At 51.4% G+C, this 25,738-nt stretch overlaps 10 protein-coding genes across 10 annotated transcripts; 3 read left to right on the forward strand and 7 right to left on the reverse strand.

Annotated features, from left to right (window-relative positions):
* Positions 1-256: 256 nt before the first annotated feature.
* PSV08DRAFT_203988 (glycosyltransferase) lies at positions 257-4,634 on the forward strand (the record flags this gene model as incomplete). Its single annotated transcript, XM_014223293.1, has 4 exons — positions 257-827; positions 878-1,807; positions 3,052-3,167; positions 3,223-4,634. 4 exons carry the CDS (start codon positions 257-259, stop codon positions 4,543-4,545), a joined length of 2,940 nt encoding a protein of 979 aa, XP_014078768.1. The 3' UTR covers positions 4,546-4,634.
* A 17-nt stretch (positions 4,635-4,651) lies between these two features.
* On the reverse strand, positions 4,652-7,237 carry PSV08DRAFT_304614 (uncharacterized protein). Its single transcript, XM_014223294.1, has 6 exons — positions 7,025-7,237; positions 6,705-6,964; positions 6,392-6,658; positions 5,284-6,339; positions 5,118-5,231; positions 4,652-5,057 (listed from the first exon to the last, which is right to left on the reverse strand). The coding sequence occupies exons 1-6, from the start codon at positions 7,116-7,118 to the stop codon at positions 4,911-4,913; spliced, it is 1,938 nt and encodes a 645-aa protein (XP_014078769.1). The 5' UTR covers positions 7,119-7,237; the 3' UTR covers positions 4,652-4,910.
* Positions 7,238-7,951: 714 nt separating this feature from the next.
* PSV08DRAFT_362897 (Threonyl/alanyl tRNA synthetase) lies at positions 7,952-9,223 on the reverse strand. The gene is made up of 2 exons (XM_014223295.2): positions 9,075-9,223; positions 7,952-8,995 (listed from the first exon to the last, which is right to left on the reverse strand). The coding sequence occupies exon 2, from the start codon at positions 8,990-8,992 to the stop codon at positions 8,162-8,164; it is 831 nt and encodes a 276-aa protein (XP_014078770.1). The 5' UTR covers positions 8,993-8,995; positions 9,075-9,223; the 3' UTR covers positions 7,952-8,161.
* A 444-nt stretch (positions 9,224-9,667) lies between these two features.
* PSV08DRAFT_45690 (major facilitator superfamily domain-containing protein) lies at positions 9,668-11,623 on the reverse strand. The gene is made up of 5 exons (XM_014223296.2): positions 11,412-11,623; positions 11,027-11,360; positions 10,789-10,955; positions 9,940-10,721; positions 9,668-9,878 (listed from the first exon to the last, which is right to left on the reverse strand). The coding sequence occupies exons 2-5, from the start codon at positions 11,236-11,238 to the stop codon at positions 9,699-9,701; spliced, it is 1,341 nt and encodes a 446-aa protein (XP_014078771.1). The 5' UTR covers positions 11,239-11,360; positions 11,412-11,623; the 3' UTR covers positions 9,668-9,698.
* Positions 11,624-12,613: 990 nt separating this feature from the next.
* Positions 12,614-14,136, reverse strand: PSV08DRAFT_304643 (carbon-nitrogen hydrolase). Its single transcript, XM_014223297.1, has 4 exons — positions 13,544-14,136; positions 13,457-13,485; positions 12,913-13,388; positions 12,614-12,856 (listed from the first exon to the last, which is right to left on the reverse strand). Exons 1-4 carry the CDS (start codon positions 14,016-14,018, stop codon positions 12,802-12,804), a joined length of 1,035 nt encoding a protein of 344 aa, XP_014078772.1. The 5' UTR covers positions 14,019-14,136; the 3' UTR covers positions 12,614-12,801.
* A 1,215-nt stretch (positions 14,137-15,351) lies between these two features.
* On the reverse strand, positions 15,352-16,470 carry PSV08DRAFT_402482 (uncharacterized protein; the record flags this gene model as incomplete). Its single annotated transcript, XM_014223298.1, has 3 exons — positions 15,352-16,035; positions 16,091-16,157; positions 16,217-16,470. 3 exons carry the CDS (start codon positions 16,468-16,470, stop codon positions 15,352-15,354), a joined length of 1,005 nt encoding a protein of 334 aa, XP_014078773.1.
* Positions 16,471-17,146: 676 nt separating this feature from the next.
* PSV08DRAFT_410255 (arginosuccinate synthase-domain-containing protein) lies at positions 17,147-19,393 on the forward strand (the record flags this gene model as incomplete). Its single annotated transcript, XM_014223299.1, has 2 exons — positions 17,147-17,227; positions 18,188-19,393. The coding sequence occupies 2 exons, from the start codon at positions 17,147-17,149 to the stop codon at positions 19,391-19,393; spliced, it is 1,287 nt and encodes a 428-aa protein (XP_014078774.1).
* A 673-nt stretch (positions 19,394-20,066) lies between these two features.
* On the reverse strand, positions 20,067-21,363 carry PSV08DRAFT_362900 (carbohydrate esterase). Its single transcript, XM_014223300.1, has 4 exons — positions 21,251-21,363; positions 20,760-21,197; positions 20,500-20,709; positions 20,067-20,447 (listed from the first exon to the last, which is right to left on the reverse strand). The coding sequence occupies exons 1-4, from the start codon at positions 21,294-21,296 to the stop codon at positions 20,146-20,148; spliced, it is 996 nt and encodes a 331-aa protein (XP_014078775.1). The 5' UTR covers positions 21,297-21,363; the 3' UTR covers positions 20,067-20,145.
* Positions 21,364-21,793: 430 nt separating this feature from the next.
* Positions 21,794-23,455, forward strand: PSV08DRAFT_224735 (amidase signature domain-containing protein; the record flags this gene model as incomplete). The annotated part of the gene is made up of 2 exons (XM_014223301.1): positions 21,794-21,962; positions 22,014-23,455. 2 exons carry the CDS (start codon positions 21,794-21,796, stop codon positions 23,453-23,455), a joined length of 1,611 nt encoding a protein of 536 aa, XP_014078776.1.
* Positions 23,456-23,593: 138 nt separating this feature from the next.
* PSV08DRAFT_248127 (major facilitator superfamily domain-containing protein) lies at positions 23,594-25,403 on the reverse strand (the record flags this gene model as incomplete). The annotated part of the gene is made up of 3 exons (XM_014223302.1): positions 23,594-24,360; positions 24,431-25,006; positions 25,112-25,403. 3 exons carry the CDS (start codon positions 25,401-25,403, stop codon positions 23,594-23,596), a joined length of 1,635 nt encoding a protein of 544 aa, XP_014078777.1.
* Between the last annotated feature and the right edge of the window lie 335 nt (positions 25,404-25,738).

Here is a 25,738-nt window from a genome sequence, read left to right on the forward strand (position 1 = left end):
CCATTGGGGGACCCTGCCTAAGGCACGTGAATTGCGCGTCGCATTCGGACCCTTGCGAACCTTGGGCCATTCACTTGGCTCTGGCTACCTTTCTCTTAATACAACTGGTAATCCCCCGAGCCAGTCCATCGGTCCTGCGCCGACGCCATATTATACCACTTCCTTCGCCTTCACCCCGCCCCTACCCACCTACTCGTTTGATGGCGCATCCGACTCGCTGCTAGGCCCCTTTCACCCCCCAAAGTCCACCCTTTCGATGCTGAAATCCTCCCGCCAGCCCATACATCAGTATGAGCTGGTTCCGCGAGACTCCATCGACGAAGAGCAGCACGATGCTGGTCGCGACCCTTTGGATACCACCACCGCTTCCAGGTCATCATGGCTTGACCGTCTGCCCTGGCCCTTGGCCAATGTCAACAAACTCTCAGAGCGAGCCGTATACGTTCACTATGTCACCCCGCGCCGACGCAAGCGATCCCTTCTGCGCCTCATCTACTGGACTATATTCTCCGTTCCCTACCTTTTGATCCTTCTTGTCCTCGTCACCGGCGCTTTCTTTCCGAGTTACACTATCCGACCACCCCACTATGACGAACTACGCAAGCGCGCAATCACTACTGGCCGCGCAAACCCATACAACGAAACAGTCTTTATAGTCGCATCGCTTGCTGAGCACAAGGGCGACTTAACTTCCGGGGCTTGGGGAAAAGAAGTGCTCCAGCTTATAGATCTGCTCGGGCCGGAGAATGTGCATTTGAGCATATACGAAGATAACCCAGACCCGGTCACCAAGCAGTCCTTGAAGGCATTTCGCGACGAGGTCAAATGTAAGTGTATTCATCGACGTTGCGACGGACCCCACTGACTGACCTATTAGGCAATTCTACTATCATAGCCGAAGATCTCGACCTCGCTTCTCTGCCCCACGTTACACTACCAAACGGTGAGGAACGCCTTAAAAGGATTGCATTCCTTGCCGAGGTTCGCAACCGCGCGCTGGCTCCAATTGACACATATGGTGTGAAATTCGACAAACTCCTCTACCTCAACGATGTAAACTTTGATCCCATCGAAGCCGCTCAACTCCTCTTCGCAACAAATATCGACTCAAATGGGCGTGCAGACTATGCTGCAGCATGCGCTGTCGATCACATCATGCCCTTCAAATTCTACGACCGCTTCGCAACCCGAGATTACGATGGCATGGTGACCGGCTTGCCCTTCTTCCCGTGGTTCACCAGCGCAGGTACGGCAACAAGCAGGAGCGATGTACTCGAGAGCAGGGACGCTGTGCGGGTGCGAAGCTGCTGGAGCGGCATGGTGGCTTTTGAAGCAAAGTGGTTCCAGGCCCGAGCCGGAGCACCAGCAGACGCTGCAGACCCACAAGCCCAGTCGCCTAATCGCGATTTATCCCCTCTCCGGTTCCGATACGACAAAGAGCAACTCTGGGAGGCATCCGAGTGCTGTCTGATCAACGCGGATCTCCAGTACCGAATGTCAGGCAAAGGCAGACCGACACAGTCCAGGATATACATGAACCCATTTGTGCGCGTGGCTTACGATGAGAAAACTTTGAGCTGGCTCTCGTTGATCCGTCGCCCGGAACGCCTCTACGCCCCGATCCACGACATTCTCAACTACTTTGTTGGGTTCCCCGAGACGCACGCACGCTTCGCTGAGGAGCCTGGTGAGGTTGTCACGGACAAGGTCTGGGTTTTTGACAACCCTGCTGCCGCCTTTGCACCGAATGCGACAGAGGTGCAGCTCGCCGGACATTATGTCGAGCGCACGCGAAAGGCGGAACCTGGTGGCTACTGTTCCTCGCCTAATCTGCTGGTGATTAACGAGAAGCCTGAACACGGCCCTGGTTCATGGAGCAAGATTCCTCTTCCCAGGATACCGGGACACTGAGCATCCCAACTACAGCCTCTACATTATGACTTTCCTTTCTCTTGTGCATCTTAACATTTAGCGTTTTTGTTTTCTTTGTCATGCATAGCGCAACGGTGGGGGTGGCGTTTGCAGTCTTTCTGGGCTGATCACTGTCCTCATTCAAATCAAAGATATGTCCTCCGACTGGCACAAAGCAGGTCGTTTGAGGACTTTGAAGATGTTGTTTTGCCGTTGGCAATTTCGTGCGTATCCAACCAGAGAGTGGGCGCTAGACTTTTCTTTTGTGTGTCTCGCGGCACTCTTAGTTCAATGAAATTTGTGCCGGTGTGGAAATCCATCCAAAGCTAGTTCCATACCACTGTGATATGTCACTGAGTTACGTTCCCCACGTCATGAGCAGTGCAGTCACACACACACATACACACACCGCCACCATATGCCTTCTCCGCAGTGTCACATGCTCCTCAGTGTTCTCCCTGTTCTCCCACTGAAGACGACGCCATAGACGACGCAATACAAACCCCTTGTTTTTCTCTACATGACCCCGGGCTCTTCATGATTGCATGGATACCCGAACCAGCATTCCCTTGACGTCTCAGAACTGTCAATCATGAGTTTCGCGACGAGTCGAGTCTGGCCAATGACGCCACGCGTTATTCAGCCCTTTTGCCAAGCCGCTAGTCCCAAGTCTCACATCTGCAAGATGCGCGCTAGGAGGCCAACACGGTGCGAAGAAACACGGCTCATCTGACCCAGGGTCTCTCTTTCTTTGTATATACTCCAATCTACATCTTCTTATCGCTCTGCCGTGTCTGCTCCGATAGACAGGGCCTTTTGGCGACTATTCCGCAACAATTTACTTAAACAGATCCCACCGGGGACTCGGGATACCGACGTCATTCCGCACAGTACCTGCAGGAACATCATGGGGCTCGACAATGACACCCGCGGGTGGATCATGACCGCGGTCAGTGGTATCGGTATGTTTTTACGCAGTCGTGCAGCAGTTGCATGCTGATCCGCTTTATACTCTAATAAGAATTTGGGCTAACGCGTGAATAGCGTGCACATTCGGCGGTAAGAACAGACCCGTCCTCCGCAGTTTGATCCTTGGCTCAGACTGTCCCGATAGCGAATCTCAAAACTGACATTGACCAGCCTCGATAATATGTGTTGATGTTGTCATTCGTCAGTTTCCAGGCAAGAAGAACTTCAAAATCGAACAGAGTAATGCTTTTTTGTCGACGGGACTAAGTCTTTCTTTTGGCGTTATGGTTAGTTTCTACGTCCATCTGTACTATGCTTTCCATCAATTAATTTGAGTTCCAGATCTTTTCATCATTGTATAACATGCTTCCCTCAGCAAAGAAGTACTTAATAGGTGGCGGCATGTTACCAAGGAATGCGATATTAACAATGATTGGATGTTTTCTAGTTGGTGCTCTTGGCATTTCCGTCGTCTCTGGGATCCTGCACAAGTATATTCCACATTCAGTTGTAGATTGCAACGATGAGCATGGCGATGAAGAACATGGAAAAGATCAGGAAGAGCATGGCCATTCGCACGAACCGATGCAGGAGCAACAGTCTGGATTGCTGCAAGCAGAAGCACACCACGAACACCAGGCGTACGGAACCAGTAGCGAGACCTCGAATGCTGGCCAATCACAAAGACCATTGCTGCACAAATCTTTCTCGTCCAAAATGTCTCAACTGGTAACTCGAGCGGAGAAAATATGCAATGAAAACCACAACGGGGAATGCTATGGCGATTTCTGCGAGATCCGGCCTACGCGTTTGCAATCGAGAAAGTCCCTTGGCAGCCTCAGAGCTATACGACCATCTGCTGCGAACAGGAATCAAAACTCGCAAGGTCCGCACGATCGGAAGTTGGTATTGGAGGACGTAGATGAGACGACCCCTCTGATTCCTACGAGATCGGTCCCGGCCACTTTGGAAAGCTCTCTCGCCAGCCTACCGCCCGCAAACGGCCATACAAGCACCAACACACATCAAGTTACCCCAACGCACAAACACAGCCGTAGTTCCTCAGTGTCCTCTCACTCGTCGCATGATTCCCATTTTCACGGTCACAATCACAACCACAGCCACGGACATGGCCATGACCTATCCCAATCTCAACACCACCACCACGTCCCTACCAACGTTTTTCTCTCTCTTGGCCTACAAACTAGCACCGCAATCGCACTTCACAAGATTCCAGAAGGATTCATCACATATGCCACCAACCACGCAAACCCGACCCTCGGCTTCTCCATCTTCCTCGCACTCTTCGTCCACAACATCACCGAGGGCTTTGCCCTTGCCCTTCCACTCTACCTAGCCATCAATTCCCGATGGAAAGCAATGCTCATCTCCACAATCCTCGGCGGCGTCAGTCAACCGCTCGGCGCCGGTGTAGCGGCGCTCTGGTTCAAAGTGCAGGGCCGAGGCCGAGGCAGCGGCACCGAAGACGGAGAAATGGACACGATTTACGGGTGCATGTTTGCCGTTACAGCAGGCATCATGGCCATGGTGAGCTTGCAGTTGCTAGGTGAGAGTCTCGACTTGACGAACAGCCGGCGATTGTGCTTTGTAAGCGCCTTTGCGGGCATGGGCATTTTGGGCTTGAGCAGCGCGCTTACTGCGTAGTAAACATGATGAGTTTGGGAAAAAAAAAAGCCTTTTGAATAAGGACAATGAAGAATAAGAACAATAAGAATACCAAATAGGGAAAGAAAGAATGAGAAAGAAGATGTTGGCGACAAAGACCGCTTTGGGGGTGTTTTTATTTTCGGTTGTAAAACATACAGGAGCATATACACATATATAGGCGTTTGTTGTTGTAATTACCAATCAGCTGAGCATCATGTAGACTCTTTACTTTTGTGGATTTGAAAGAGTTTTGGACTCGAATTCTCTACAAGCTGCTTTGGGCATCAAGGGTCTTTTGGCTTGCGAAAGAATTCTACAAGACAAATCAATGTCATTAACCGCCCTCATTCATTAACCCATTACTACTGCTCTCGTGCATCGAAATCTTCAGACGTCCGGGGGTATTCCTCGCCTGGCTGAGGCACAATGTTGTCGACTTCGGCTCGTGCTTCTTCCCATGCTGCCTTGTTGCGTTTTGCCCAGTCAATGTGACATTGTGCGAATTCCATCTAGAAAAAGTGGTTAGCACTTGGTATACAAGCTATTATCAAGGGAGCCAAGCTGCTTACCATGTATCGTCGCAAATCCTCTTCTTTTTCGTTCTGGAATCTCCGCAAGTCCTTCATCACGCCTGCGCTTGCATCCTTGGTATCCTTCTCTGCAACTCCCAGTGCTTGTTCGAGCTATTTGTTGTTAGTCTCTTCAACATGTTCATGCTTTGACTCGTGTGTTTACCTGAACCAGACTGTCCCTCGTCTTGCCTATCTGGTCTCGCCGTGTCTTCTCTGGATCAACGTCCGCCATGCCCCTGAAAGCATGCGTGATGGAACCGAATAGCTTGTTAGTTACAAAGTTCCCGCTTGCTGTCTTCTTGTGCTGGTTGGAGGGTGGAGAGTAACTATCAGGAGCCCCTTGAGCGCTTGATGGCGGGTCGCTATGTGTGGGAGGAAAGTCGGAGTCTATCGATGCCCTATCATCCTCTGACCGGCCTTGGTGATCAGGGTCGCTACCACTACGCTGTGAGCTGTATGAAGCCGCACGACTCCTTGAGGGCGCGTGGCCGACCCCGCTCAGATGTTGTTCCAGGCGTTTTGACTCTGCCTCACTTCTTTCTAGCGATTCAAGCAAGTTGCGCTTCTTCTCCAACTCGTCCTTTGTCATGTCTTCCTGTATCCTCTTGAGTACTCGGTATCGAAGAATGGAACGCACGACTCCGGCGAATTGCGCGCTTTCGCGCATCGGTTCTGAAAAGCTTGCGCTCAGAGATGAAGATAGTTCGGTGGTCGCGATATAAGTCGAATCGACTGCTTGTCCGACCTTTTCGATGGCGGCGGCAAGTGTTTGCGTTTGTTCGGAAAGCGAAAAGGCGTTGAATCGCGCACCCAGATCGGCCATGTCTTCTCCCCAATTTCCCAGATGCATAAGTAACCGCCTGTTGACCTTCTCCATAGGGCCCTGCAGCAAATTTTCCAGGTCTTTCGAAGAGTTCTCAAAACTGACAAAGTATGGATCCAATTCTTCTTCTGACATGTCCCTTGTCTCAGGAGGGAAACGACCAAAGATTGCGGGGCCTGGCGTGGTATGCGCGGCTGCTGAAGGCAAAGCTGCATTGTTGGCAGGCGCTACTGGCGTGCCAGAGCTAGAGGTTGCGCCGCCAGACTTGAGTTTGGCAGATGATGAGGGAACAGGGAGGTAGCTATGCGCTTGCGTGGGATTTGCGGGATCTAGTGGAGGTGCTTTGAGAATCTGTTTGGGGATGTTGGAGATGGGTGGACTGTTCAGAACGTCGGCCTAGCGCACATCAATTCCGCACATTCAAAGAGATTCCATAGGAGTAACGTACCCAACTCGTGTAAGGGTCGAGAAATCTCCAAAAGACACCGTCTTCCAGGATGTCTTTCATCTTCCTACACCTATTTAAGAAGACAGCCAACATGCGCTTTCGCAGCTCAATGATCCCGGCGTCTTCCTTTGCTTTTGTCGGTTTCGCGGCGTAGTCGGCCATGGTATGTTTCTCCGGGATCGGCGGTACAACGAGTGTCGGGTGTAGTCTGACCAGTTCAGCGCGCAGCGATGCAAACTCGGAATATCTGCGCTTGACCTCGAGACCCTGTGCCGGTTAGCCTCTTGCAATGCGCGATAACATCTCCACCTACGCCACAATTGATGGTGTACTGTATGTAGTTTACACCGTCTTTCCCCGCACCTGTAATCAGAATGAGCTGGTCCCGCTGCTCATACAGCCATTGCTCTACGCGCGCGTCATAACCACCCTTCTTAGGCGCCTTTGTATCTAGGTTATCGGCGCGATCTTCATTGTAGTCGATATCGCTCAGGTCGCGCTGGCCGATATACTCTGGCGAGCCATGTGCGGGGGAGGATGCCTCGGAGGGAGGAGTGGCGGGACGATACGGAACTTTGCTGGTGTCAGTTGACCATGCTGGCAGTCACTTGACCGGGCATCAAGAAGCCTTACGGGCAGTTGGCGAAGCCAGACCGGGGATATCTGAAGCGTTTGAATCGTGGCGGGCAAAGGACCCATATGGATTATTGTCCTCGTCGTCCCACATGGCGCCAATAGGATTGCGGCAATTTCAAGGGAAGCTGAATAGGTCTTCTTCTTCTTCTTTTTTGTTGTTTCTACCTGTGTGTGAGCAAGACAGGGCGGCAGCAAGTGTGGGTGTTGAGGATCTAGGGCTTGGAGTGGAGTGGAGCTCCAGGCCCTCACGGCAGTCAGGCAGGCGGCAGGGCAACGGTGACGTTGGTCGATTTGGCCCAAGCTCGTCCAAGTCAGCCGCACCGCCAGCCTCCGCAACGTGCGCCTCCCCTCTTCTTCACACTTACATTACAAACTGTTTATAGACTAACACGATGCATCCCGATAGTTTCGCAGGTGTTCTCTGGCTAAGATTTGCCCCGTCACTTTCCATCCAAAATATCTTCCGGCGATATGAATTCACTCGATCTTATAGTCATGTCTTTGAACAGGCACACGCTGTGAAGACCAAGTGAGCGAGTTGGAGAGCGTGGGAAAACACCTCTGCAGCTAGCTATAAATCTGATATTCAATCGAGTCTTGGAGAACAGCCTCTACAATTCTCCACGCCCTCCAGTCGCATCTTGAGCAAATTTTCCTCGACCCCAGCAAGGTTGGGAGTATCCTCTCAGCCACAGCCTCTCGAAACCTTTGAAGATGGTGTGTAAATTATGTTGTTCATATCAACTATCTATTCATCCCATCAGTTCTCAGCCTAATGTCAGTAAGGAAAACTAGTGTAAAGAAAAAGAGACCGAGTTCACGAGTAAGCGCTGCTTGTAGGTGATGCCAAACCTCGATTAGAGTGGAAGGTATGATGTATTCAGACATGTTACTAAAGTACCGTGTCATCGTGACATTGAATATTTAAACTTAATGAACGGAGAATTTTTATAAAAGTAAAAGTACACTACGTCCATGTTCGAACAAAGGTTCAAATAGTGATACTGGGTCAGGATAAACTTTTAAAATATCCTAGTCTATTTGTTCTACTTTAGACTCGCGGACTACTCTCTGTAAAAGACAGGTCGCCATGGTTACGATCCGGCGCCTAAAAGTCATTTCCACGCATCCACTCTACGCAACACGGTACGACACCTTGGTCGTCCCCTTTGACCTCGCAATCTTCTTAACCTCAATCCTCCCCACCTGACTACAATCCTGCACATGGGTCCCACCACACGGATAACTCCCCAGCCCTTCCATCTCCACCACCCGCCCCATCGTCTCCCCCTCAGGCAACGCAAACCCTTCACTCGCATAGCACTTCTGCATCAGCTCCTCCATCGACCACCAATGGATCTTGATCGGGCGCGCAGACTTGACGAACTCGTCCGTCTTGGCTTGGATAACGTCCTTGTGCTTTGCTTCGAGGCTTCCAATGAAGACAACGGAAGCAGAGTCTGGGTAGTGCGATGCTTTTGATTCTTTGAGCGGGGGTAGCACGCCTTCGCGGCAGAGCGCGTGGATGGCTAGACTCATGATGTGGCCGGCGCTGTGGAGGCGCGAGTGCAGCAGGCGCTTCTCGGCATCTACGTGCTGCTGGAGTTGGGCTCCCGCGGTCAAAGGTGCGCTGGCGGTTCCGTTGGAGGGGTCGAAGCGGCCGAAATGCAGGATTTGGTTGCCTTGGGCGGGCTGCCGGACGGATCTTACTTGGAATGTAGGCGTGTCTTTGGTTGCTGCGTCATCGGAGGGGTTCATGGTTCCGATGTCTGAGGGTTGGCCGCCGCCCTGGACGTGGAAGATGGTTGAGTCTGTAATGATGGCGTGTTCTACGTCTGATGCATCTTTCACAAGGTCTTTGTCTGGTGGCGGGAGTTCAGATACTGGGACAATAGAGACGACTTTGGCGCCGTGAAGCAAGCGTTGGCCGTCTCGCTGGTAGACGAGTTGCGTTGCTTCAGTCATTGTCTGCAATGAGAAAGTTAGTGAGCTGTTACTGCGTACGTATAGTATTGCGGATATAAAGGGCCGGCCAAGAAGCACGTACTCTGAAGAAACGGTGGAATGCCCTTGGCGACAGTTTGGAAGGGCAGGTAGATGAGGAGGGGAGTGGTTTGTTGAATGGTAAACTCGAGAGAAGTGATTGAGCACAGTGGCAGAGCCGTGGGCGGCGACTGGGGTATTTACGTGCGCGTTACATGACTGCAACAACACCTCGTACTTAGTGTACCTGGTAAGCGAGGGTGTGCAATGCCCGCCCACCCACGCGCCACTCGTCCGTCACCATCTACGTAGATTTTTTGCCAAGACTGCAGGGCGCTGCCTTTTGCCGCTTCCGGACGAGCAGCCCCAATTCGACCCAGTGGGGTGGATTGCGTATTCAACCCACCCGCTTGTGCTACGCCGCACCTCGCCTTCCTGCAATGCCGCGGCACTGCTTGGGCCCATGCTATCATGCAGACGCCCCTCAACTCAGCCAATTGATCCAGCCGTCGGGAGCCGTGTTTCTTCTCCACAATTTTACATCCAAAGCTAGTCTGATATCCACTGCTATGCTATTCCCCAATCCCCATTCCCCACATCTATCTCCTCGCCGACGCTTCTGGTAACGCAACCGTATATCACTCTGAATCCTTCGGGCCCTCGAATCCTTCATGTCGGCCACGTGTCCCTAAATCTTGTACAACAAGACTTTGCCAGTCACCGCAACCCTGGCCCCGCATAGCAGAAGGAAGCCTGCAACCATAGATGCTGCTGCAAATGCTTGGGCGTAAACATAGCGACCATCATTCTTCGTGATCAAAACACCTGCTATGGGTGGGCCTGTCAAGACGGAGAAGCTCACAATCGTCTGCAGCTGTAGTTAGTCTCTGTTTTCCTTGGACGTGCTGCATCCTGGGTTGCAAACTTACAAAGATCATGCCCATTCTCACTCCCGCTTTCTTCAGATCAGTCGTCAAGCTACTCAAAGTAGCCGGAAACATTGCCTGAAGACCGTTTCCTACGACGCCGTAAACTACGGTCCATGCATAGAGTCCTCCGCGAGACGTAATGCCAATCATTGCCCAGGCGCAAACGATTGAAGCAGCTGTGACCATGAGAAGGATATTCATGGGTCCGGTATATCGATCCGCTAGGTAAGCAGGAAGAGTGCGGCCTATGATACCAACACCGTTGAGCACCAAAAACAAATTGAATGACTCGTTCTGAGGTATGCCAATGATGTCGACCCCGAATGAGCTCACATAGTAGAAAGCAAAATAGACGCCCCAGAAGGTCAAGAAGATGCCGACTGCAAATAAGCTGTAGGAAGCCTCTTTGAACGCAGCAAGATCAACAATGGGCCCAGTACTATAAGGCGGAAGTCTTGGTTTGGCCAAAATATTCGAGAGGACCAAGCATGCTGTAGTCGTAAAACCCAAAGCCCTCATGGTCCAGCCATAGCCAACCGCTGGGACTAGTTGCTGGAACATGGCCGGGTAGACCAATCCGCCCGTCGCACTGCCGCATGCGCATATACCAATGGCCAGCATCTTTCTCTTCGCAAAATACGTCGAGACGATTGCAAGAGCAGGGCAGAATAGGCACCCAGCACCGACACCGACGCAGATTCCCTGAGCGAGAAACAAGTGCCAGTATTGTGTGGAAATCGAGGCCATGAAAATACCGAGCAAAGTCAATGTGGTCCCGAATGCTGTGGAGAATGAGCGGGTTATTCCTTTCGTTACACCGAGGTGATATTTGAAGAATGCATCACTCACAGAAGATGGCACGGAAATACCCTGCATCAGTCAAACGGCCTGAGAAGGTGCCGATGAAGAACACTAGGAAGACCTGCACGCTCCCAATCCACGCTACATCGGCATGGGAGCGCTTCAGGAAATCCACATAGTAGGTCTCATAAACACCGAACGAGTTGATGTTGCCCCTGGAATGATGTTAAACCGATCCCGAGTCATGTCTGCTATGTAGTGGCAGTAGGGTTTTAGAGTATCTCACCAGGTGTTCATGATGACCAAATGTCCTACTAGCACCTGTGTCCAGGCGCGAAGCCCACCATCTGGAGGCGGACCCGGGTCTTTCCAACTTGCCTTGCTTTTCTCTAGTTCTAGCTGTCCCCCGTTGCCTTCTTCAACGGAATCGCTCTGAGAGTCATCTGCGGCTTCCGAAGATATGGTAGGCTCTTTAATCCCATTGATAGAAGTGGCCATATTGACGGATGTGTTTTCTATGACCCTGTCCTACTTGATATCCGGTAGCAAGAGGTAGGTGAGTCTTTCAATCGAAATCAGATTCGTGGGCTTCGTAATGCTTGCGTGAATAGTGAGGGAGTCTGCCAAAACTGGTCAAACGGGCACGTTGGACAACACGTGGGGCAACGGACGCACTCGCCACACTCGCACTCGAGGGCAAACAAGGTAAGAAGAAAGAGTAAGAGAAAAAGGCACTGGAGGCGACTTTCTGCCAGGTAATAAGCACTCGGGTGGGTTCTGTCACCAGCATCTACTATCAGTCACTACCCGTTCGTCCCCACTACAAAAAACAAACGAGCGTGATCTTCCGCCAATGAAGCACAATGGCTCCTTTGGATGATTCACACATTGTACAAATGAATGTAACGTTCAGTCTTTTGGCATATCTTGGATGACTCGGTAAAAAGACGCCCAGCGCTAAAAGCTATGAGGGGCTCTCCATGCGGCGGGTCCGGGGAGCAGGCTTCGTCTTGGCTTGTTATATGCAGGGACTCTGCACGCCCTTTGCAGCCCGATGCTGACTAGATCTTGTAGGATTGACCGCTATTTTGTTGTGAAACGCAAGGGATCTGGGAGACCCTGCGGCCGATATCGTTCGTTCCTCTCTTTGCAAATTGGGCCAATGAGATTGCACATGTGGTGTGTGAGGCGGAGCGAAGGAATGTGTACAATAGCTCCATTGGCTGTCGGACGGGACAGCTTCGCCATTGTAAATGTCGGAAGCAGGCTTCCTGTTTCATCAAATTGGTCTTTAGTTCTTGTTGGCAGTGGCAAAGCACAAGTCCATGGCCCATTGTCAGCCGTGCGAGACGGGATCCGATTTTCTTCGCTGGATGGGGTCCACCATATGGGCCTCGCATAAGTCTCTCATTCGTCTGATTTAACGGTGAAGATATCCAAAACGAGTTAATGGTTGTTTTTCTGGCGCTTACGAGTGCCGGTAAGGAAATCTATTCAGCCTCATGTGCGGCACATGCGGTACGACCGGATTTCATCCAAGATCCACTACTACTACGTACTAGCCTGATTCAGGATTAGACCCGACCACCTGCACACAGAATTTCTGCCAAGGAAATGCTGCATGTAAAACACATGCAAGTAAGGCCGACCGTTGCTCGTAGCCTGCGGTGTACGAAAAAGCAGTCTAATTTGTCCTCAAAATGACATGGAGGCGGTCCGCTCCGCCCGCGGCCCGCAATTTACCAAGACCTCTGCAAGGCCCCTCTTGGTTAAGGGATGGTTCGGTAGGCGTACGTACGCTCCTAGTCACACGGAAACAGTTATCGTATTCACGCATTCACTCGATTCATGGTGTAGGGTTCAGGGCTGAATTGGTGGGTCGCATCATTTTTTTTCGGGGTACGACTATACGTACTAGCAGCTACCGTATCAGCCATGTCGCACAATTCGTAATCCGTCATCCATGGTCTTTGTGCTGCTGTTGTGTTACACAAGCGGACCTCGGCGGAAGCTGAATTACTATTCCGATACCGAAATACTGCTCACAAAGCCAGACAACCCTCAAAGCGGAGGGCTAATGTCGAGTCCCGTAACGCTCAGCTTGAACGAATCGTTTCTGTTGACTACATTAGTAAAAGTACACTAAAAAGCCAAGTGTGAAAGTTCCCATACCTCGAGTAACTTCCAGCGACATCCAGGTCCAATCTGCCTCTCAAGCAATCATCAAAGTCAGCTGCGACCATCATCATGCTATCGTCATCCTCCCACAGAGGCCCTTGAAGCATTTCTCCTAGCGGGGATACGATGCATGAACCACCTCGGGACACAAAGTCTTCGCTTTCAGACTTTTCCCCGTAGATCCAGGCTGGCTGGTCCTGTTTCTTCAAGCATTGGTTCGCACTCAGGACGTAGCATCTTCCCTCGCAAGCTGCGGTTGTCATAAGAGCCGACCAAGTCTCACGCGCGTCCGCTGTCGGCGCCAGGTAGAGATTGACATTCTGGCTGTAGAGAGAATGGCGCAATAGCGGCATGTAGTTCTCCCAGCAGATTGCAGCCGCGAGCGTGATATGGACACCCTTGATGTCAGTTGTAACAGCACGGAGCGAGGACGGCTGTCCCTGGCCCCAGATCAAGCGTTCACTTCCAGTCTGACAAATATAACTCAGCTTCTCGAGTTTGGAATTGATCAACATGAATCTGAAAAGGGTAAACTTACTGGCATCACCTTTCGCCTCTTGCCGATCACTGCTATAATGTCAGCTCCTACTAACACCCCTATAGCCTCAGTACGCGTAAGACCCACCTCCCAACTTAGGACAAACATAGACAACGGCACAGTACAGAGTGCCACCAGACCGCTCAACCAGCCCCGTAACAATGAATATCCCCGTCTCCTTTGCCACTTGCTCGAGCTTCTCTCGCGTCCCGTCGCCCCGCCGCACTCGACCGGAAGTCCCTTCCTCCTGCCCCTCCAATTCCCTCTTCACCCACTTTTCTCCCGCTCCCTCGGGCGTATCGCCTAGGTCAACGGCATCCTTGTAGTAGTTGAGATACTGCTCTCTGCCTTCAGCAGTACGGCCTCCCACGGCAGCACCGAACGTGGCGCCTCGTGGGTAACCACCGATGTAGGCCTCGGGGAATAGAATCAAATCCGGCGAGGGATCTGCCTTTGAGGCCTTGCGGCACTGCTCCGCCAGTGCCTCGAGCGTCTCCGCAGTGGTGGATTGCGTGTGCTTTTGGCACACAGCGAGGTAGATGGGTTGGGATGGAGTAGCCATTTTCCGTCAGCTTGTTGGATAAGGAATTCGCCCGTTCAAACTGGCTGCTGTGAAAAAATAATAATAACAATTGAAAGCACTTCAGATATAGAGTGATTGTTTTTAACTCGAATTATGTATCTTGGAGGGAGCGACATCCAAAGTTTATACAACCCCCCCAATCGTTAAACCGTGCCACAAAGAACAAGAGCCCCGCGGGCTCGCAAACCTGTACGTAGGGCGCAAATCAATACAAGAACCCCGCTTAACACGCACCACCAGCGAGTTTTTGCCCCCGCCCCGGCTCGAGCTCAACAATCCTCAGGGTGCACGGCAACGATTCATATAAGGGGTTAGCACCAACCTGAAAAAGGATGCAATGGCGAATCCCATTAGGCCTCCCAGGCCTCGTACCCCTTGAACTCGAGCATTTAACATTTCCGGTAGCGATCTCTGTTTCCCCTCTCCGCCCCCACCACTCGACCCCACAATACTGAGACTCAAGTTTTGGCGGGTATGGACTTGACTCTGCTAATTTGCTTTTATTTACCCCACGCCGCCTGCTGCATAGGGTAGTTGGTTGCGTACGGGCCGGGAGCGGCTAGATGCGTGGCGTTTCGGGCATGTCCCCATCCCATGTTCTGCATGCAAGCGAGGACCCTGGTTGTGTTCCTTCAGCTCGGAGATGCGATGGCCTCCGATGTCGTTGGGGATCGGCAGGAAGGATTGATAGGATTGCTGCATGCGAGAATGATGGTTGTTGGTGGGACCACGTGGATGGGGAGGGTGTGTAATTGGGGGGATAGTAGTAAAGAAAAAAGGTGCAATAGAAGGAATTGATTAGTAGTGGTTGCTTGTTTGAGTGCTAGTGTTCCGGTTGTAAGCTTGAGTGCCGCTGAGCAAAGGAGAAGTGCTATTAGTCTTGCGCCTATGGGAGTATGTGGAACAATTAAAGCAGATTTGAAGTATGTGGTTTTTATGACAATGTCATTGTAAGTAGTTGTTCTGGATAAGTGGTACTCTACTATAAGCTTCGGAAAACCAAGTGAGCAGACAACGATCATTTCACAGCAACAAACAGGCATAAGCGAAGTTTGTATTCAAGCAAAGAATGAATTTTGATGTTCCAACAAATAACAGCGGCAACGGCCTAACTGAGTACGTTACAATACCCGATTTTCAAAAGAAAAAAAAGAAACCCTCAACACAATAAGGAAAAAGGTGAGAAACCCCCCCCCCCCCCCCCCCCCCCACATTCTTTAGGCAACCCGCCGAGAAAGAAAAAAAAACGCCCACAATTCCAGATCCTGTCCCCCCCACACACAGTACGTGTATCCCTCAAAGGCTAATTTTTCTATGGGGAAACCAAAATGGGGCGCTCAGACTCCTCAATCATCATGCCCGTAAGGAAGCGACCCTCGGCATCCAACGTACCGGGATCCTTGAAGACGCCAAACTTGAAATCGTGCCACTCCTTGGCCGTCCACTTCTTGCTGGAGGTATCATTGAAGCTGCCGCCATCGTTCATGCGGAGGAAATAGGCCATGCTGTAGCGGTCCTCGAGCTGGGTCTTATGCAGGGGCACGACGCGGTGGACGACGCTGGCTAGCTTGCCGCCGGAGAGGAAGCGGAGACTATCTCCTACGTTGATGATGGCGTGGCCGGCGCGCGGCTCGATGAATTCCCAGCGGCGGCTCGTAAGTGAGAGGTACTGGAGGCCCCACTGGGCGGCGAGCAGGAAGGTCAGGGTGCCGACGTCGGTGTGCTTGTTGTGGCCGACGTTTTGGGGCTCGGTGGCGCTCGCCTTTTCGTGCTTGGGGTAGCGGAGCAGGCCGAGGGTGGAAAGGGATGGGCCCGGGTCCGCGTGGTGGGCCTCGAAGCGGGAGGCGCCGGTCAGGCCTAGCTGCGTGGAGAGCCGGGAGAGGATCATCAGGGTGATGGTGTGTGCGTGGTCGATGAAGGAGAAGAAGCAGTCTTCCTTTGCGCGGATCGAGGTGGTGAGGTCCGAGGATCCTTTGAGAAACTCTCGGCGGGAGAACTGGAAAAGGGTTGGGTCAGTATAGGTTTGGGTGCTACGGCGGGGTGTGCTATACCTTGAGGGATTCGTAGCCGTCTCTGGTCTTTGGGTTGGGGCCTGCTTCGGTGCCCATGGGCTCGTAGCTGGAAAGAAGGGTCAGTGTCCGTACGAAGACCAGATTGCTATCTGGGTGCATGCTTACCCAAAGTTGTCACTGCCACGAGCATCGCGCATCTTGATATCAAGAGGCTGGTTGAAGTATTGAGCAATGTTCTGGAGCATCTTCTTCCACAGATTGCAAAGCTCAGGGTCGCTATTCAGATCGAGATAGAAGAAGCCATGGCTTCTGCAAGCATTGAGCAAGTTCTTGCTCTCCTGAGCATCGTTGGCTCGAAGGAGATCGAGGTGAATAGTAGGCAAAGATTTGGAAACGATGATGGACTCGCTGATAGCCATTGTGAGAGAGAAATGAGATAGTGAAGATGCTCGGTAGAGAAGTTGGTGCTGAGATGAGTTGGATGTCGAGATAGCTGCGGCTTCAGTGAATCTTATATCCTCATAGACTGGCAGCAGGAGTTGACATGGCCTTGGGATCCTCCGTCAGGCGTCCCCTCTCCATAGTCGCATTTCTCTTTGTTGAACGAAAGTCACGGCGGTGAAGCATTGAGAGAGTGAGTCTTGCCACGCGCTAGAATCTCCTGACGGCGACATGTTACACCACTAAACTGGGGAACTTGCCAAAACGGCCCGCGGAAAAGGACACAGCAGTGTTTCCTGAGGCGCCTCTACAGCTCGAGCAAATCCTCACCGTCTTCGAAGCAGCTGCCGATGTCGGGGAGCCCCATGGTGGCAAAGATGTAGAGGTTGAGGTTGGTCTGGAGTGTGCTGTTGTCGGCCTTGTCCGGCCTGCTGATGGCACTGAGCCCCGGTGAAGGATGGTTGTCTGACGGTAGGGCAAGTGGAGCCGGCGTCGTGCCCGTTACAATGCTTGTTACTCAACGCATGCCTTGGAAAGGCCGAGTCAGCATATGCACAGGGTCAGAAAAAGAAAGCAGGTCAAAACGTGTATTCAGCAGGCCAGTACTCCTTGTGCTACCAGGACTAAACCCCATCTAGGCTCTTGCTAATTGTGATGCACAGTGGTGCAGTGCCGCCCGTGTGCCGCATCTTCCAGATCAGCTCAGGCGTCCTCTACGATTCCTATGCAGGAATGGTGCAATGTGTCGTACTATCCTCGTTAGTCAGAGCGTTGTATGGTGTTGATGCTCGTGATTGGTGGGGGAACAGTTGACATTACCCGGTCACTAGCCTACTACCTGTGCACACCGCCAAGGGTCAGCCCATAGACGCAGGGCACATTGTCTGCATGAACTCTTACTTGTAACCGCTGACGCGGCCCGCCGCTGTAGATCTGGGGAAGGATTCATTGTGCAGCCGATGGATCTAGATCCCAAATTTAGGCGGGTAGTAGTAGTCCAGGACCGAGCCATGCTAGTGGCACGCCTATGTCTATCCTTTCCGACACGCTGATGGAGAAATGCAGTACAACACACGAATCGCTTTGTAGCAGAGCCCCACGCGCATCCTATTGCTACCATGGGATGGCGATTCTGAAGCCATCGTCTCGAGGACGTGTATACCGGTGAAGGGTTCAGTCCACATCCAGTAGTATGCCCCGAACTGTGTGGCTGAGTTGGCACAATAGGGGGTCTTTCCTAGCGTCGGGTCTCATCATCTGTTTTGAAAGGCTTTGGTTAGAGCTGAACGTTTCTTTGTAATGGCAGATTGTAACCTCCATTGGCGGTGAGGCTACTTGCAAAGCGCAGCTGAGTCCCGCATCTACACCCTTGCGACATTCCCTCGAATGCATGCATGTCCTTCAGTATCACGGCTTGTAGCGCCCGTGGGCGATATCGGCTGAGGGTCAATTGAAGATTCAATGGACATAGGAATAGTTTGCCAGGGGGGGTAGAGCACTCGCAACGTATAAAGTCTGGCAAACTACCATGATACTGGATTCATTCTTCACTCATTGCTTGATAGTCGCAATCTGAATTTTAGCACTCATCTCATCAACCAACGTATCTTTTCTTCTCTCCATACATTTCTTGCAATTGCAATCATGGTGTGTAAAGACCACAATGTCTTTTGACACGCATGTTAACGCTCGCAGGGTCTTAAAGTCAATGGTGTCAATGATGCCCAACCGAAGGAAACCAAACCCATTGAGAGTTTTGAACAGCTTGCGAGGTTTGAGAACCGAGATGCGCCTGTCGTAACCATGTTCAGCGGCGGCTTAGACAGTACCTATCTGCTCCTTCGTCTTCAACAACTCGGTTTTACGAACATTCATGCCGTAGCAGTCGACGTCGGAGCGCCGGTTGAAGAGGAGAGTCTTACCAAGCACGCCGCCCACTTTGGTGCCAAGTTTAAGCTTCTTGACGGCCGCGAGGCATTTGTCAAAGAAGGTGTCATGCCCGCTATCCGCGCCCATGCTATGTATCTGGGCCTCTTCCCCGTCAGCAGCTCCCTTACTCGCCCCGTCATCGCGCGCCTCATCACAGACTACGCCAAAGAGGTCAGCGCAGGTTTGCTGCTTCATACAGCCAATCTGTCCCAGAACAGTCTCCCTAGACTCAACAACTGCATTCGTCGTCTTGGTTTTCCAGGACAGTTTGGCAGCCCATACCCGCACTCTGTCGTCTCACGAGAGAAGAAAGCAGAAGAGCTCAGTGTGGCCGGACTGACCATCATGTCTGAGCGCAAGCTCAGCGGGGACGAGAATCTTTGGTGCCGAGAATTCGAAGATGGTCCTCTGGGTGACCCAGAAGGCTTCTGCATTCCAGAAGATGCTTACCAATGGACCCGACGCCATGAGGATCATCCACCACAGAAGCTCACACTTCGGTTTGAGAACGGAAATCTCGTCTCGGTTGATGGCAACAAATTCCCTCTCATCGATGCCATCGCGTTCCTCAACAGAGAAGTTGGAAAGTTTGGTCTTGGTCGATTCGTCGGACTCGAGCCTCTGTCGACAGATGACAAGGCTCTGGAGATTCGTGAAGCACCGGCCGCTGCAATCATCATGGACGCACTTCGCCATCTCGAGATTGCCACCCTCGAGACCAAGACGTTGGAACTCAAGCAACAGCTGGAGCAGAAATGGGTTCGGGAAGCAATTGCTGGCCACTGGGGAGCCAAGTGCCATACTATGTGCGAAGTCGCTATTGAGAGCGCTTTGCAGGGCGTCAGCGGTAGCGTTGTATATGACATTGATCAATCGCGCTTCTTGCCCTGCTCGATTGTTGCGCAGAACCCCCGCTACATCCGGGATCGGGACCACTGGGAGCGCGCACAGCAGTCTCTCTGGCGAATTTGAACATGTCGCTGGGATGAGGCGGTATTCGAGGAAACAAGGTCGCGTTGAGTTGGTTTGGATTTTCTTAGGAATAGTTTTGTAAATGGCAAGCCTGTCGCATTATCCCCTATTGGCATTTTGAGTGATCTTGATTGTTCTTTTTAGGTCGAACTGCTAATCTCACACTAACGGCCCGGTCCTGGTTCGCCGTGGACTATTCCTACTTCGTACGAGGCCCACAAGAAGGCGTGGGGGGCAAACGTTCCTAGGACCATTCTGATCTCTCCATTTCCTGACTTTGTCTGCGAGTTCGCCGAGTACCCCGACAAGTTACCAGATCATTCAAACTCAGATATCATACCGTCCGGGAAGCAACTTACGAGTGTGCATGATAAGGCGATAAGATGTCGGCACGAAAATGCCGATGTGATTGGTCTCGGAACGGAGATATCGGCATTTGAACGAGTCGTTGATAGCGCTGGGGAATCTATACTCTGGAAGCAGGGCGAACATTTTGAAGTAACATACTCTTACGGAAGTCTTGTTATGTTCACTCATATTATTTTGTGTAAGCTGCAACCTATTTTTGAACATATTCTCGCTCTTCTCAGCCCCAAATCTGCCATTGTATCACTTTGAGTAGCCGGTCTTTGAGCAAGGACATCGCATTTGAATATCTTAACAGTATTGTAGGCGTATTGCAGATATCATTTTGTCCATTTCAATGTATAGATAAACTTTCCAAAAAATATCCGAGCCTCCAGAAGCAATTATTAAAGCGAGTTGAGCCCACCAGTCTTCGACCCCGGCTTGTAAGGGAAAGTCTTCCGGTAATGGCTGGCAATATCTCTTCGCGTAGCTACCCAAACCCCCTCTTTCTGAGAAATGTACTTCATGAAATTGCGAAGACTTTCGGATCTTCCTGGCTTACCCGCTATCCTAGAATGCAAGGGTATCGTCATCATCTTCCCACCTTCCCTATATAGACAGTCGAACGTGTCTTTCAAATACTGCTCATACACAGCACCGGCTGAACTGACGAAACCTGGAAGCATATGGAACTTCCCATCATTGCCTTATCCTAACATTAGCTCGATGCTGAGAAATGGAGGGCAAAGTTTGCTTACAATCGTAGTTATATGGCAGCATCAACAAACCTTCCTTCTCTTCATCAGGGAGTGTTTTCTCCCATGGAAGGTCAATCCAATAAGGAGAATCTTCATTGTACACTTCAGAAGTGTACAGCATCTTATGGCCCATCTCTTTCCACATGATAGGAAGCAAACTAGCTGTATTCGGTGTACCTCTTCCAAAATACGCTCCAACCGGGAACTCTCCTGTACTCTGATCAGCCCAGATTCAATGGCAAAATCTGGAAAAGGCGTACCAGTGGCAGCCTCGAGCGCCTGACATGTCTTCTTGATATAGGCTTTGTCTTCCTCCAGCGAGTAATCCCAAATATCCAACCACCTGTAACCATGCGCACCGATTTCATGGCCTTCCCTGACACATGCTTTGGCAAACGAGGGATTTCTTTCCATGGCTACAGCAATAGCCCATAAAGTCATGTTCCAGCCAAATTCTTTCATCAAACGCAATATGCGCCAAGAGCCGCATCGACTACCATACTCGTAATCCTGCTCGCCATTAAGATGCCGTTGCTCCCTCCCGCCTCCTGAAGGGCCTTTTTCCCAGAGATAGGGCTCACTAGTACCGTCTCCGTCCATAGGATTTCTCTCCCCGCCCTCTTCGTAGTTGAGAACAAAGGAAACGGCTATTCGGGCTCCATTCGGCCATTGCGCATCATGACCGTCTTCTCCAAAACCTAAATCAAATTATAAGTATTACTATCGATGTGCTTACGGAAAATTTTCGCACCTTCAAAGTCTCGCGGCAGCTGCAGTGACTCTTCAACATGGACCATGATGGATTAACTTGGGCGTCCCCAAAGACACTCGAAGATCAAAAGAAGAGGTTGTCTTGAGATCCCTGATCTGGTATCGCATCATCTTTCTCCATATGTATCTGATTTTCCCAACCTTGAGCCATCGTTATCTTTCCACAAACGGAAGCTGCTTGTCTACGCTCGTTTTCACTGGCAGGTTGGTTGATCGGGACTAACAATTCCGATGATGGGCAAGGCGACCCACCAACCCCGCATCGCTGTTATCGTTCCTCTCTGAACATCGCCTAAACCCCTTTGCATCATTTGGAGCACTATGGTCCCATCTAAAAGTGATTTTTTATCGGGACACCTTCTAAGCACCATGTGTCAAATTCCATTTCGGTTTAGCAATGTGTTAGTACACATTAAAAATCTTGAACGAGCATCCCCGTCGTCGTTCTTCTGGCCGAAATCGATCCTGGATACCACTTCAATACTAACTAAAGGAAATTAAAATTTCTCAAACAATAGAAAGAATGTCGGTGTTCTCACTGGATGCGAGCCATGGCAACCCCGTCACGACGGAAACCCTAGACAAACTTTGCTCACAGCTTGGCATGCCGATAGATGAAAAAGAGAAGGAAGACTATCGACGCCTACTTGCAGTTTTCCATGATGCAAGCGAACAGCTGATGGCTATGGACGGTAGGCTGCAAAAAGACAATGTGTTGCGAGGCTCAAGCTGAGAATTAACAGACTACGTCCCACGTGTGGATGAAGATCGTTTTCCGAGAGAAAATGTACATTTTCCAGAGAGATCGGAAAACTCTCATGGAGCGTGGGCATGGAAGTGTGATATCATTGACAAGCTCGCTGACGGCAAAGGCAAGCTGCACGGTAAGACCTTTGTTTTGAAGGACAACGTAGCTATCAAAGGGGTACCCATGCTGCTAGGCACCAACTTCATCAAAGACCATGTTCCAGATCTCGATGCAACTGTCACAACCCGTATCTTGGAATCAGGTGGGCGTATCTTGGGAAAAGCTGTTTGTGAAAATCTATGTCACTCAGCAACAAGCCACTCTTCCGGTACTGGCATAGTTGAGAATCCGTTTGCGAAAGGCTATAGTGCAGGTGGAAGTTCCAGCGGATCAGGGGTAATCGTCGCTTTAGGCGAAGCCGACGGAGCGATTGGTGCAGATCAAGGAGGAAGTATTCGTGTCCCAGCCGCCAACTGCGGCATCGTGGGTCTAAAGCCTACATTCGGACTTGTCCCTTACACGGGCTGTGGCAGCAATGAACCAACCAACGACCATATCGGCCCTATGACACGTACTGTTCTCGAAAACGCTCTTCTCCTCGAAGCTATCGCAGGCGATGATAAAATTGATGATCGCTCCTTCGCTGCACCACACCCCTCCAAGATCCCACTCTACACCTCCATATCCAATCTCCCCCTAGAAAAACCCCTCCAAGGCAAGAAATTTGCAATAATTACCGAATCCCTCTCCACCCCCGCCATGGACAACCGCGTAGCCCAAGCCTTCCTCGCCGCAGCCTCAAAATACACTTCATTCGGCGCAACCGTAACCCAAGTCTCCATCCCCCTGCACGCCAAAGGCGCCGCGATATGGACCGGTATTTCCAAAGTCGGTGGTTTCCTAAGCAAAACCAGTGGCTCCTTTGGGCGCCGTACGCACCAAATGCTTCCCTTGAACACTCTCTTCCAGCAAGCCGCAACAACCCCGGAAAGCTGGGATGAAGCATACCCTTCTACAAAGAACATTTATCTCAACGGATTATATGCAACGCAGCAGTTCCCAAATCTCCTTGCTAAAGCGACAAATCTATCCAGACAGCTGCGTGACGCATATGATGAGGTGCTAAGTGAGTATGACTTGTTGCTTACGCCTACACTTCCGTATGTTGCGACGAGTCATCCATCGCCTGATGCGACGCCGTTGGAGCAGGTGGCGAAGCAGGTTGGGTTGACGTCGAATACGGCGCCGTTTAATCAGAGTGGGCATCCGGCGCTTGCGTTACCGATTGGGTTCTTGGATGTGTTGGAGGGGCCGGGCGTGCAGAATGGAGTACGACTCCCGGTTAGCATGCAGATTGTTGGAAAGTGGTGGGGGGAGATGGAAGTTTTGGAGGCGGCGTACGCGTGGGAGCGGGAGTGGAATTGGAGGGAGTTGTGAGGAGTAGAAGACGTTGGAATGCTGAGTTTTTGTTGCACAATGATATAAACTACTGTACAAGTGAAGATAATAACTCGATCACTTTTGTTTTGAAAAAAAAACCCCCGCTGACTATTATAATTTTTTGTCCATTCCCAATTACCTGCCGGTATGACTTGATACCCCGTCTCGACTGATCGTCTTCTCGATATCATTGTCCTCCCCCTCCTGCTGTAGAAGTCCCTCATCCTTGATAAAAAAACATCCTATCAGACACAACACCATCAAAGGCACATTCACGATAAATACCGTCCGACTAGCTGTCGCATAACCATTCAAGATGAGCCGAATTTGCGTGTCATTCAATGTCTCGAACGGTGGCGTATCATACGAGCTAAGCGTCAGGCTACGAAACTCGGCCGGCATAGCACTTTGCAACGAGTTCTGAAGTGCCGCCGCCGAAACCGCCAAACCAACTGCGCCGCCAAGACTCCTGATGAAGTTGCGGTTGGAGATGACGATTGCACGGTGAGCTTTTGAACAGTGTGCTTGTAGCGCGACGAGCACGGGTTGGAAAACCGCGCCAATACCAATGCCCTGGATAGCGAGGATGATTATGATAGCCCACAGTGGTGTGTCGAGCGAGAAGACGCATGTAAGTCCTACGCCGAGGGTCCACAGGGAAAAACCGGCCCAGATGACTTCGCCGTAGCGCCCGAAGCGCGACATGTACTGACCCGAAGCGATGGAAGAAAGCATCTGCAAAGCGTAAATTGGGAGCATGAGACAAGCGGAGATGATGGGAGAGAAGCGGCGTGCGTTTTGCATAAAGAGTGGGAGGTAGTAGGTTTGCGAGTAGGCGACCATTCCGAAGAGGAAGTTTTGGATGAGCATGACGGATACGGGGCCGGATTTGAAGAGAGTTACTGGGGTGATGGACAGAAGCATTAGCAAGAAACGTGGAAATGGTGTTTGGGAAAGGGAAAACAAACGTACGAGGCATCATAGGCAGCACCGCTACACGATGCTCAATGTACACGAAAACGAGCACACAGCACCCTCCAAGCACCATCATGGAAATCACCATGGGCGAGTCCCAATTGAAATAATCGCCACCCCCCGCAACCGGGATAAGCAGCAGCAACAGCGCCGCACTCCCGAAAAATATGCCTCCGTAGTCAATCCTCTTCATCACCGTCTTCGCATCCGTCCTGGGCTGATGCACCGGCGTCGGCAGCACGAACATGCATAACACAGCGCAAACCGCCGCAACAGGACTCAGCAGCCAAAAGAAGCCGCGCCACGTACTCTTCTGCACAAAGGCCGCTGCGATAAACGGCCCAGACATGTTGCCGATGCCAACACACGCCCCAATCATACCCTGCCACTTCCCCCGCTCTTTCAACGTAACGATATCGGACACAATCATGGACGAGAGCGACACGATGCCCCCGTTCGCCACGCCGGATAGCGCGCGGAACGCGTATAGCATTGTTGCGTTGAGAGCGAGGCCGCAGAGGAGAGACGAGATGGAAAGGAGGACTAGGGCGGTTATGAGGACGGATTTTCGGCCTGCACACCACACACAATGTCAGCCCGCATTAACTTCTTTCTCTTTTTTTAACTTTCTTCTTGGAAGACAATGGAAAGTGGGAGGAGTGAGGACATATTGCTTACCGAATAAATCACTCATTCTGCCATACAAGACATGGAATATCGTATTCGCAATCAGCGCGCTCGTGCCGGCCCAGCTAATTGTGTCTTCGGCGTTGAGTTCGCGGCCGATGGTCGAGAGTGCGACGCCGATGCCGGTCTGGTCGATGAAGCAGACGATGTGCGAGATGGCGAGGACGGAGAAGACGATGAGGAGTTTTTTCCGGGGGAGGTGGTTGGTTTGGTGGAGGATGATGGCGTCGGCGGCGGTTCGTCGCTCGGCTATGTTTGCGGGTGCTGCTGTCCACGACGGCATCTTGAATATCTTTTGTAGAAGGGGAGAGAATTAGGATTTCCGCTGCGGAGGGCGGTGGTGGGGAGACGGTTGTCGAGTTGAGGGCGTGGTAGTTGTTCGCTCATCAGTGTGGGTGTGGGTAGGCTTGAGATAGTTGGTGCGGTGGTGTAGGACTGTAGATTTCTTGATTGCTTTCAAAGCTGAAGTAGCAGTATGCGGCATTATTCTATACTCGCTAAGAAGATGGTTGTGAAGACTGTGTTTGGTTCAGCTTCGACCGATGGCATTCGAATGGGCAGCAATGATAGGATAGCTACAAGTCCCTCCATTCTGGTTCGCCCAGTAGTATTGGATGG

The sequence above is a fragment of the Bipolaris maydis genome, assembly GCF_028858645.1.
Source record: "Bipolaris maydis strain C4 unplaced genomic scaffold PSV08scaffold_8, whole genome shotgun sequence".
Taxonomy (NCBI): Eukaryota; Fungi; Ascomycota; class Dothideomycetes; order Pleosporales; family Pleosporaceae; genus Bipolaris; species Bipolaris maydis.

Excerpts from the sequence above, each read along its gene's own strand:
- PSV08DRAFT_304614 (XM_014223294.1), bottom strand. The coding sequence starts at position 7,118 with ATGTGGGACGACGAGGACAATAATCCATATGGGTCCTTTGCCCGCCAC. Across the intron at positions 6,659-6,704 it reads AGTACACCATCAATTGTGGC|GGTCTCGAGGTCAAGCGCAG; the intron begins GTAGGTGGAGAT and ends TAACCGGCACAG. Across the intron at positions 5,232-5,283 it reads CGAGGGACAGTCTGGTTCAG|CTCGAACAAGCACTGGGAGT; the intron begins GTAAACACACGA and ends AACAACAAATAG.
- PSV08DRAFT_362897 (XM_014223295.2), bottom strand. The coding sequence starts at position 8,992 with ATGACTGAAGCAACGCAACTCGTCTACCAGCGAGACGGCCAACGCTTG.
- PSV08DRAFT_45690 (XM_014223296.2), bottom strand. The coding sequence starts at position 11,238 with ATGGCCACTTCTATCAATGGGATTAAAGAGCCTACCATATCTTCGGAA. Across the intron at positions 10,956-11,026 it reads TTGGTCATCATGAACACCTG|GGGCAACATCAACTCGTTCG; the intron begins GTGAGATACTCT and ends ACATCATTCCAG. Across the intron at positions 9,879-9,939 it reads TGAGAATGGGCATGATCTTT|ACGATTGTGAGCTTCTCCGT; the intron begins GTAAGTTTGCAA and ends CTACAGCTGCAG.
- PSV08DRAFT_304643 (XM_014223297.1), bottom strand. The coding sequence starts at position 14,018 with ATGGCTACTCCATCCCAACCCATCTACCTCGCTGTGTGCCAAAAGCAC. Across the intron at positions 13,389-13,456 it reads AGAGGCGAAAGGTGATGCCA|ACTGGAAGTGAACGCTTGAT; the intron begins GTAAGTTTACCC and ends TATATTTGTCAG. Across the intron at positions 12,857-12,912 it reads GTCGCTGGAAGTTACTCGAG|AAACGATTCGTTCAAGCTGA; the intron begins GTATGGGAACTT and ends TGTAGTCAACAG.
- PSV08DRAFT_362900 (XM_014223300.1), bottom strand. The coding sequence starts at position 21,296 with ATGGTCCATGTTGAAGAGTCACTGCAGCTGCCGCGAGACTTTGAAG. Across the intron at positions 20,710-20,759 it reads GGCGCTCGAGGCTGCCACTG|GAGAGTTCCCGGTTGGAGCG; the intron begins GTACGCCTTTTC and ends ATCAGAGTACAG. Across the intron at positions 20,448-20,499 it reads GCTGCCATATAACTACGATT|GCAATGATGGGAAGTTCCAT; the intron begins GTAAGCAAACTT and ends TGTTAGGATAAG.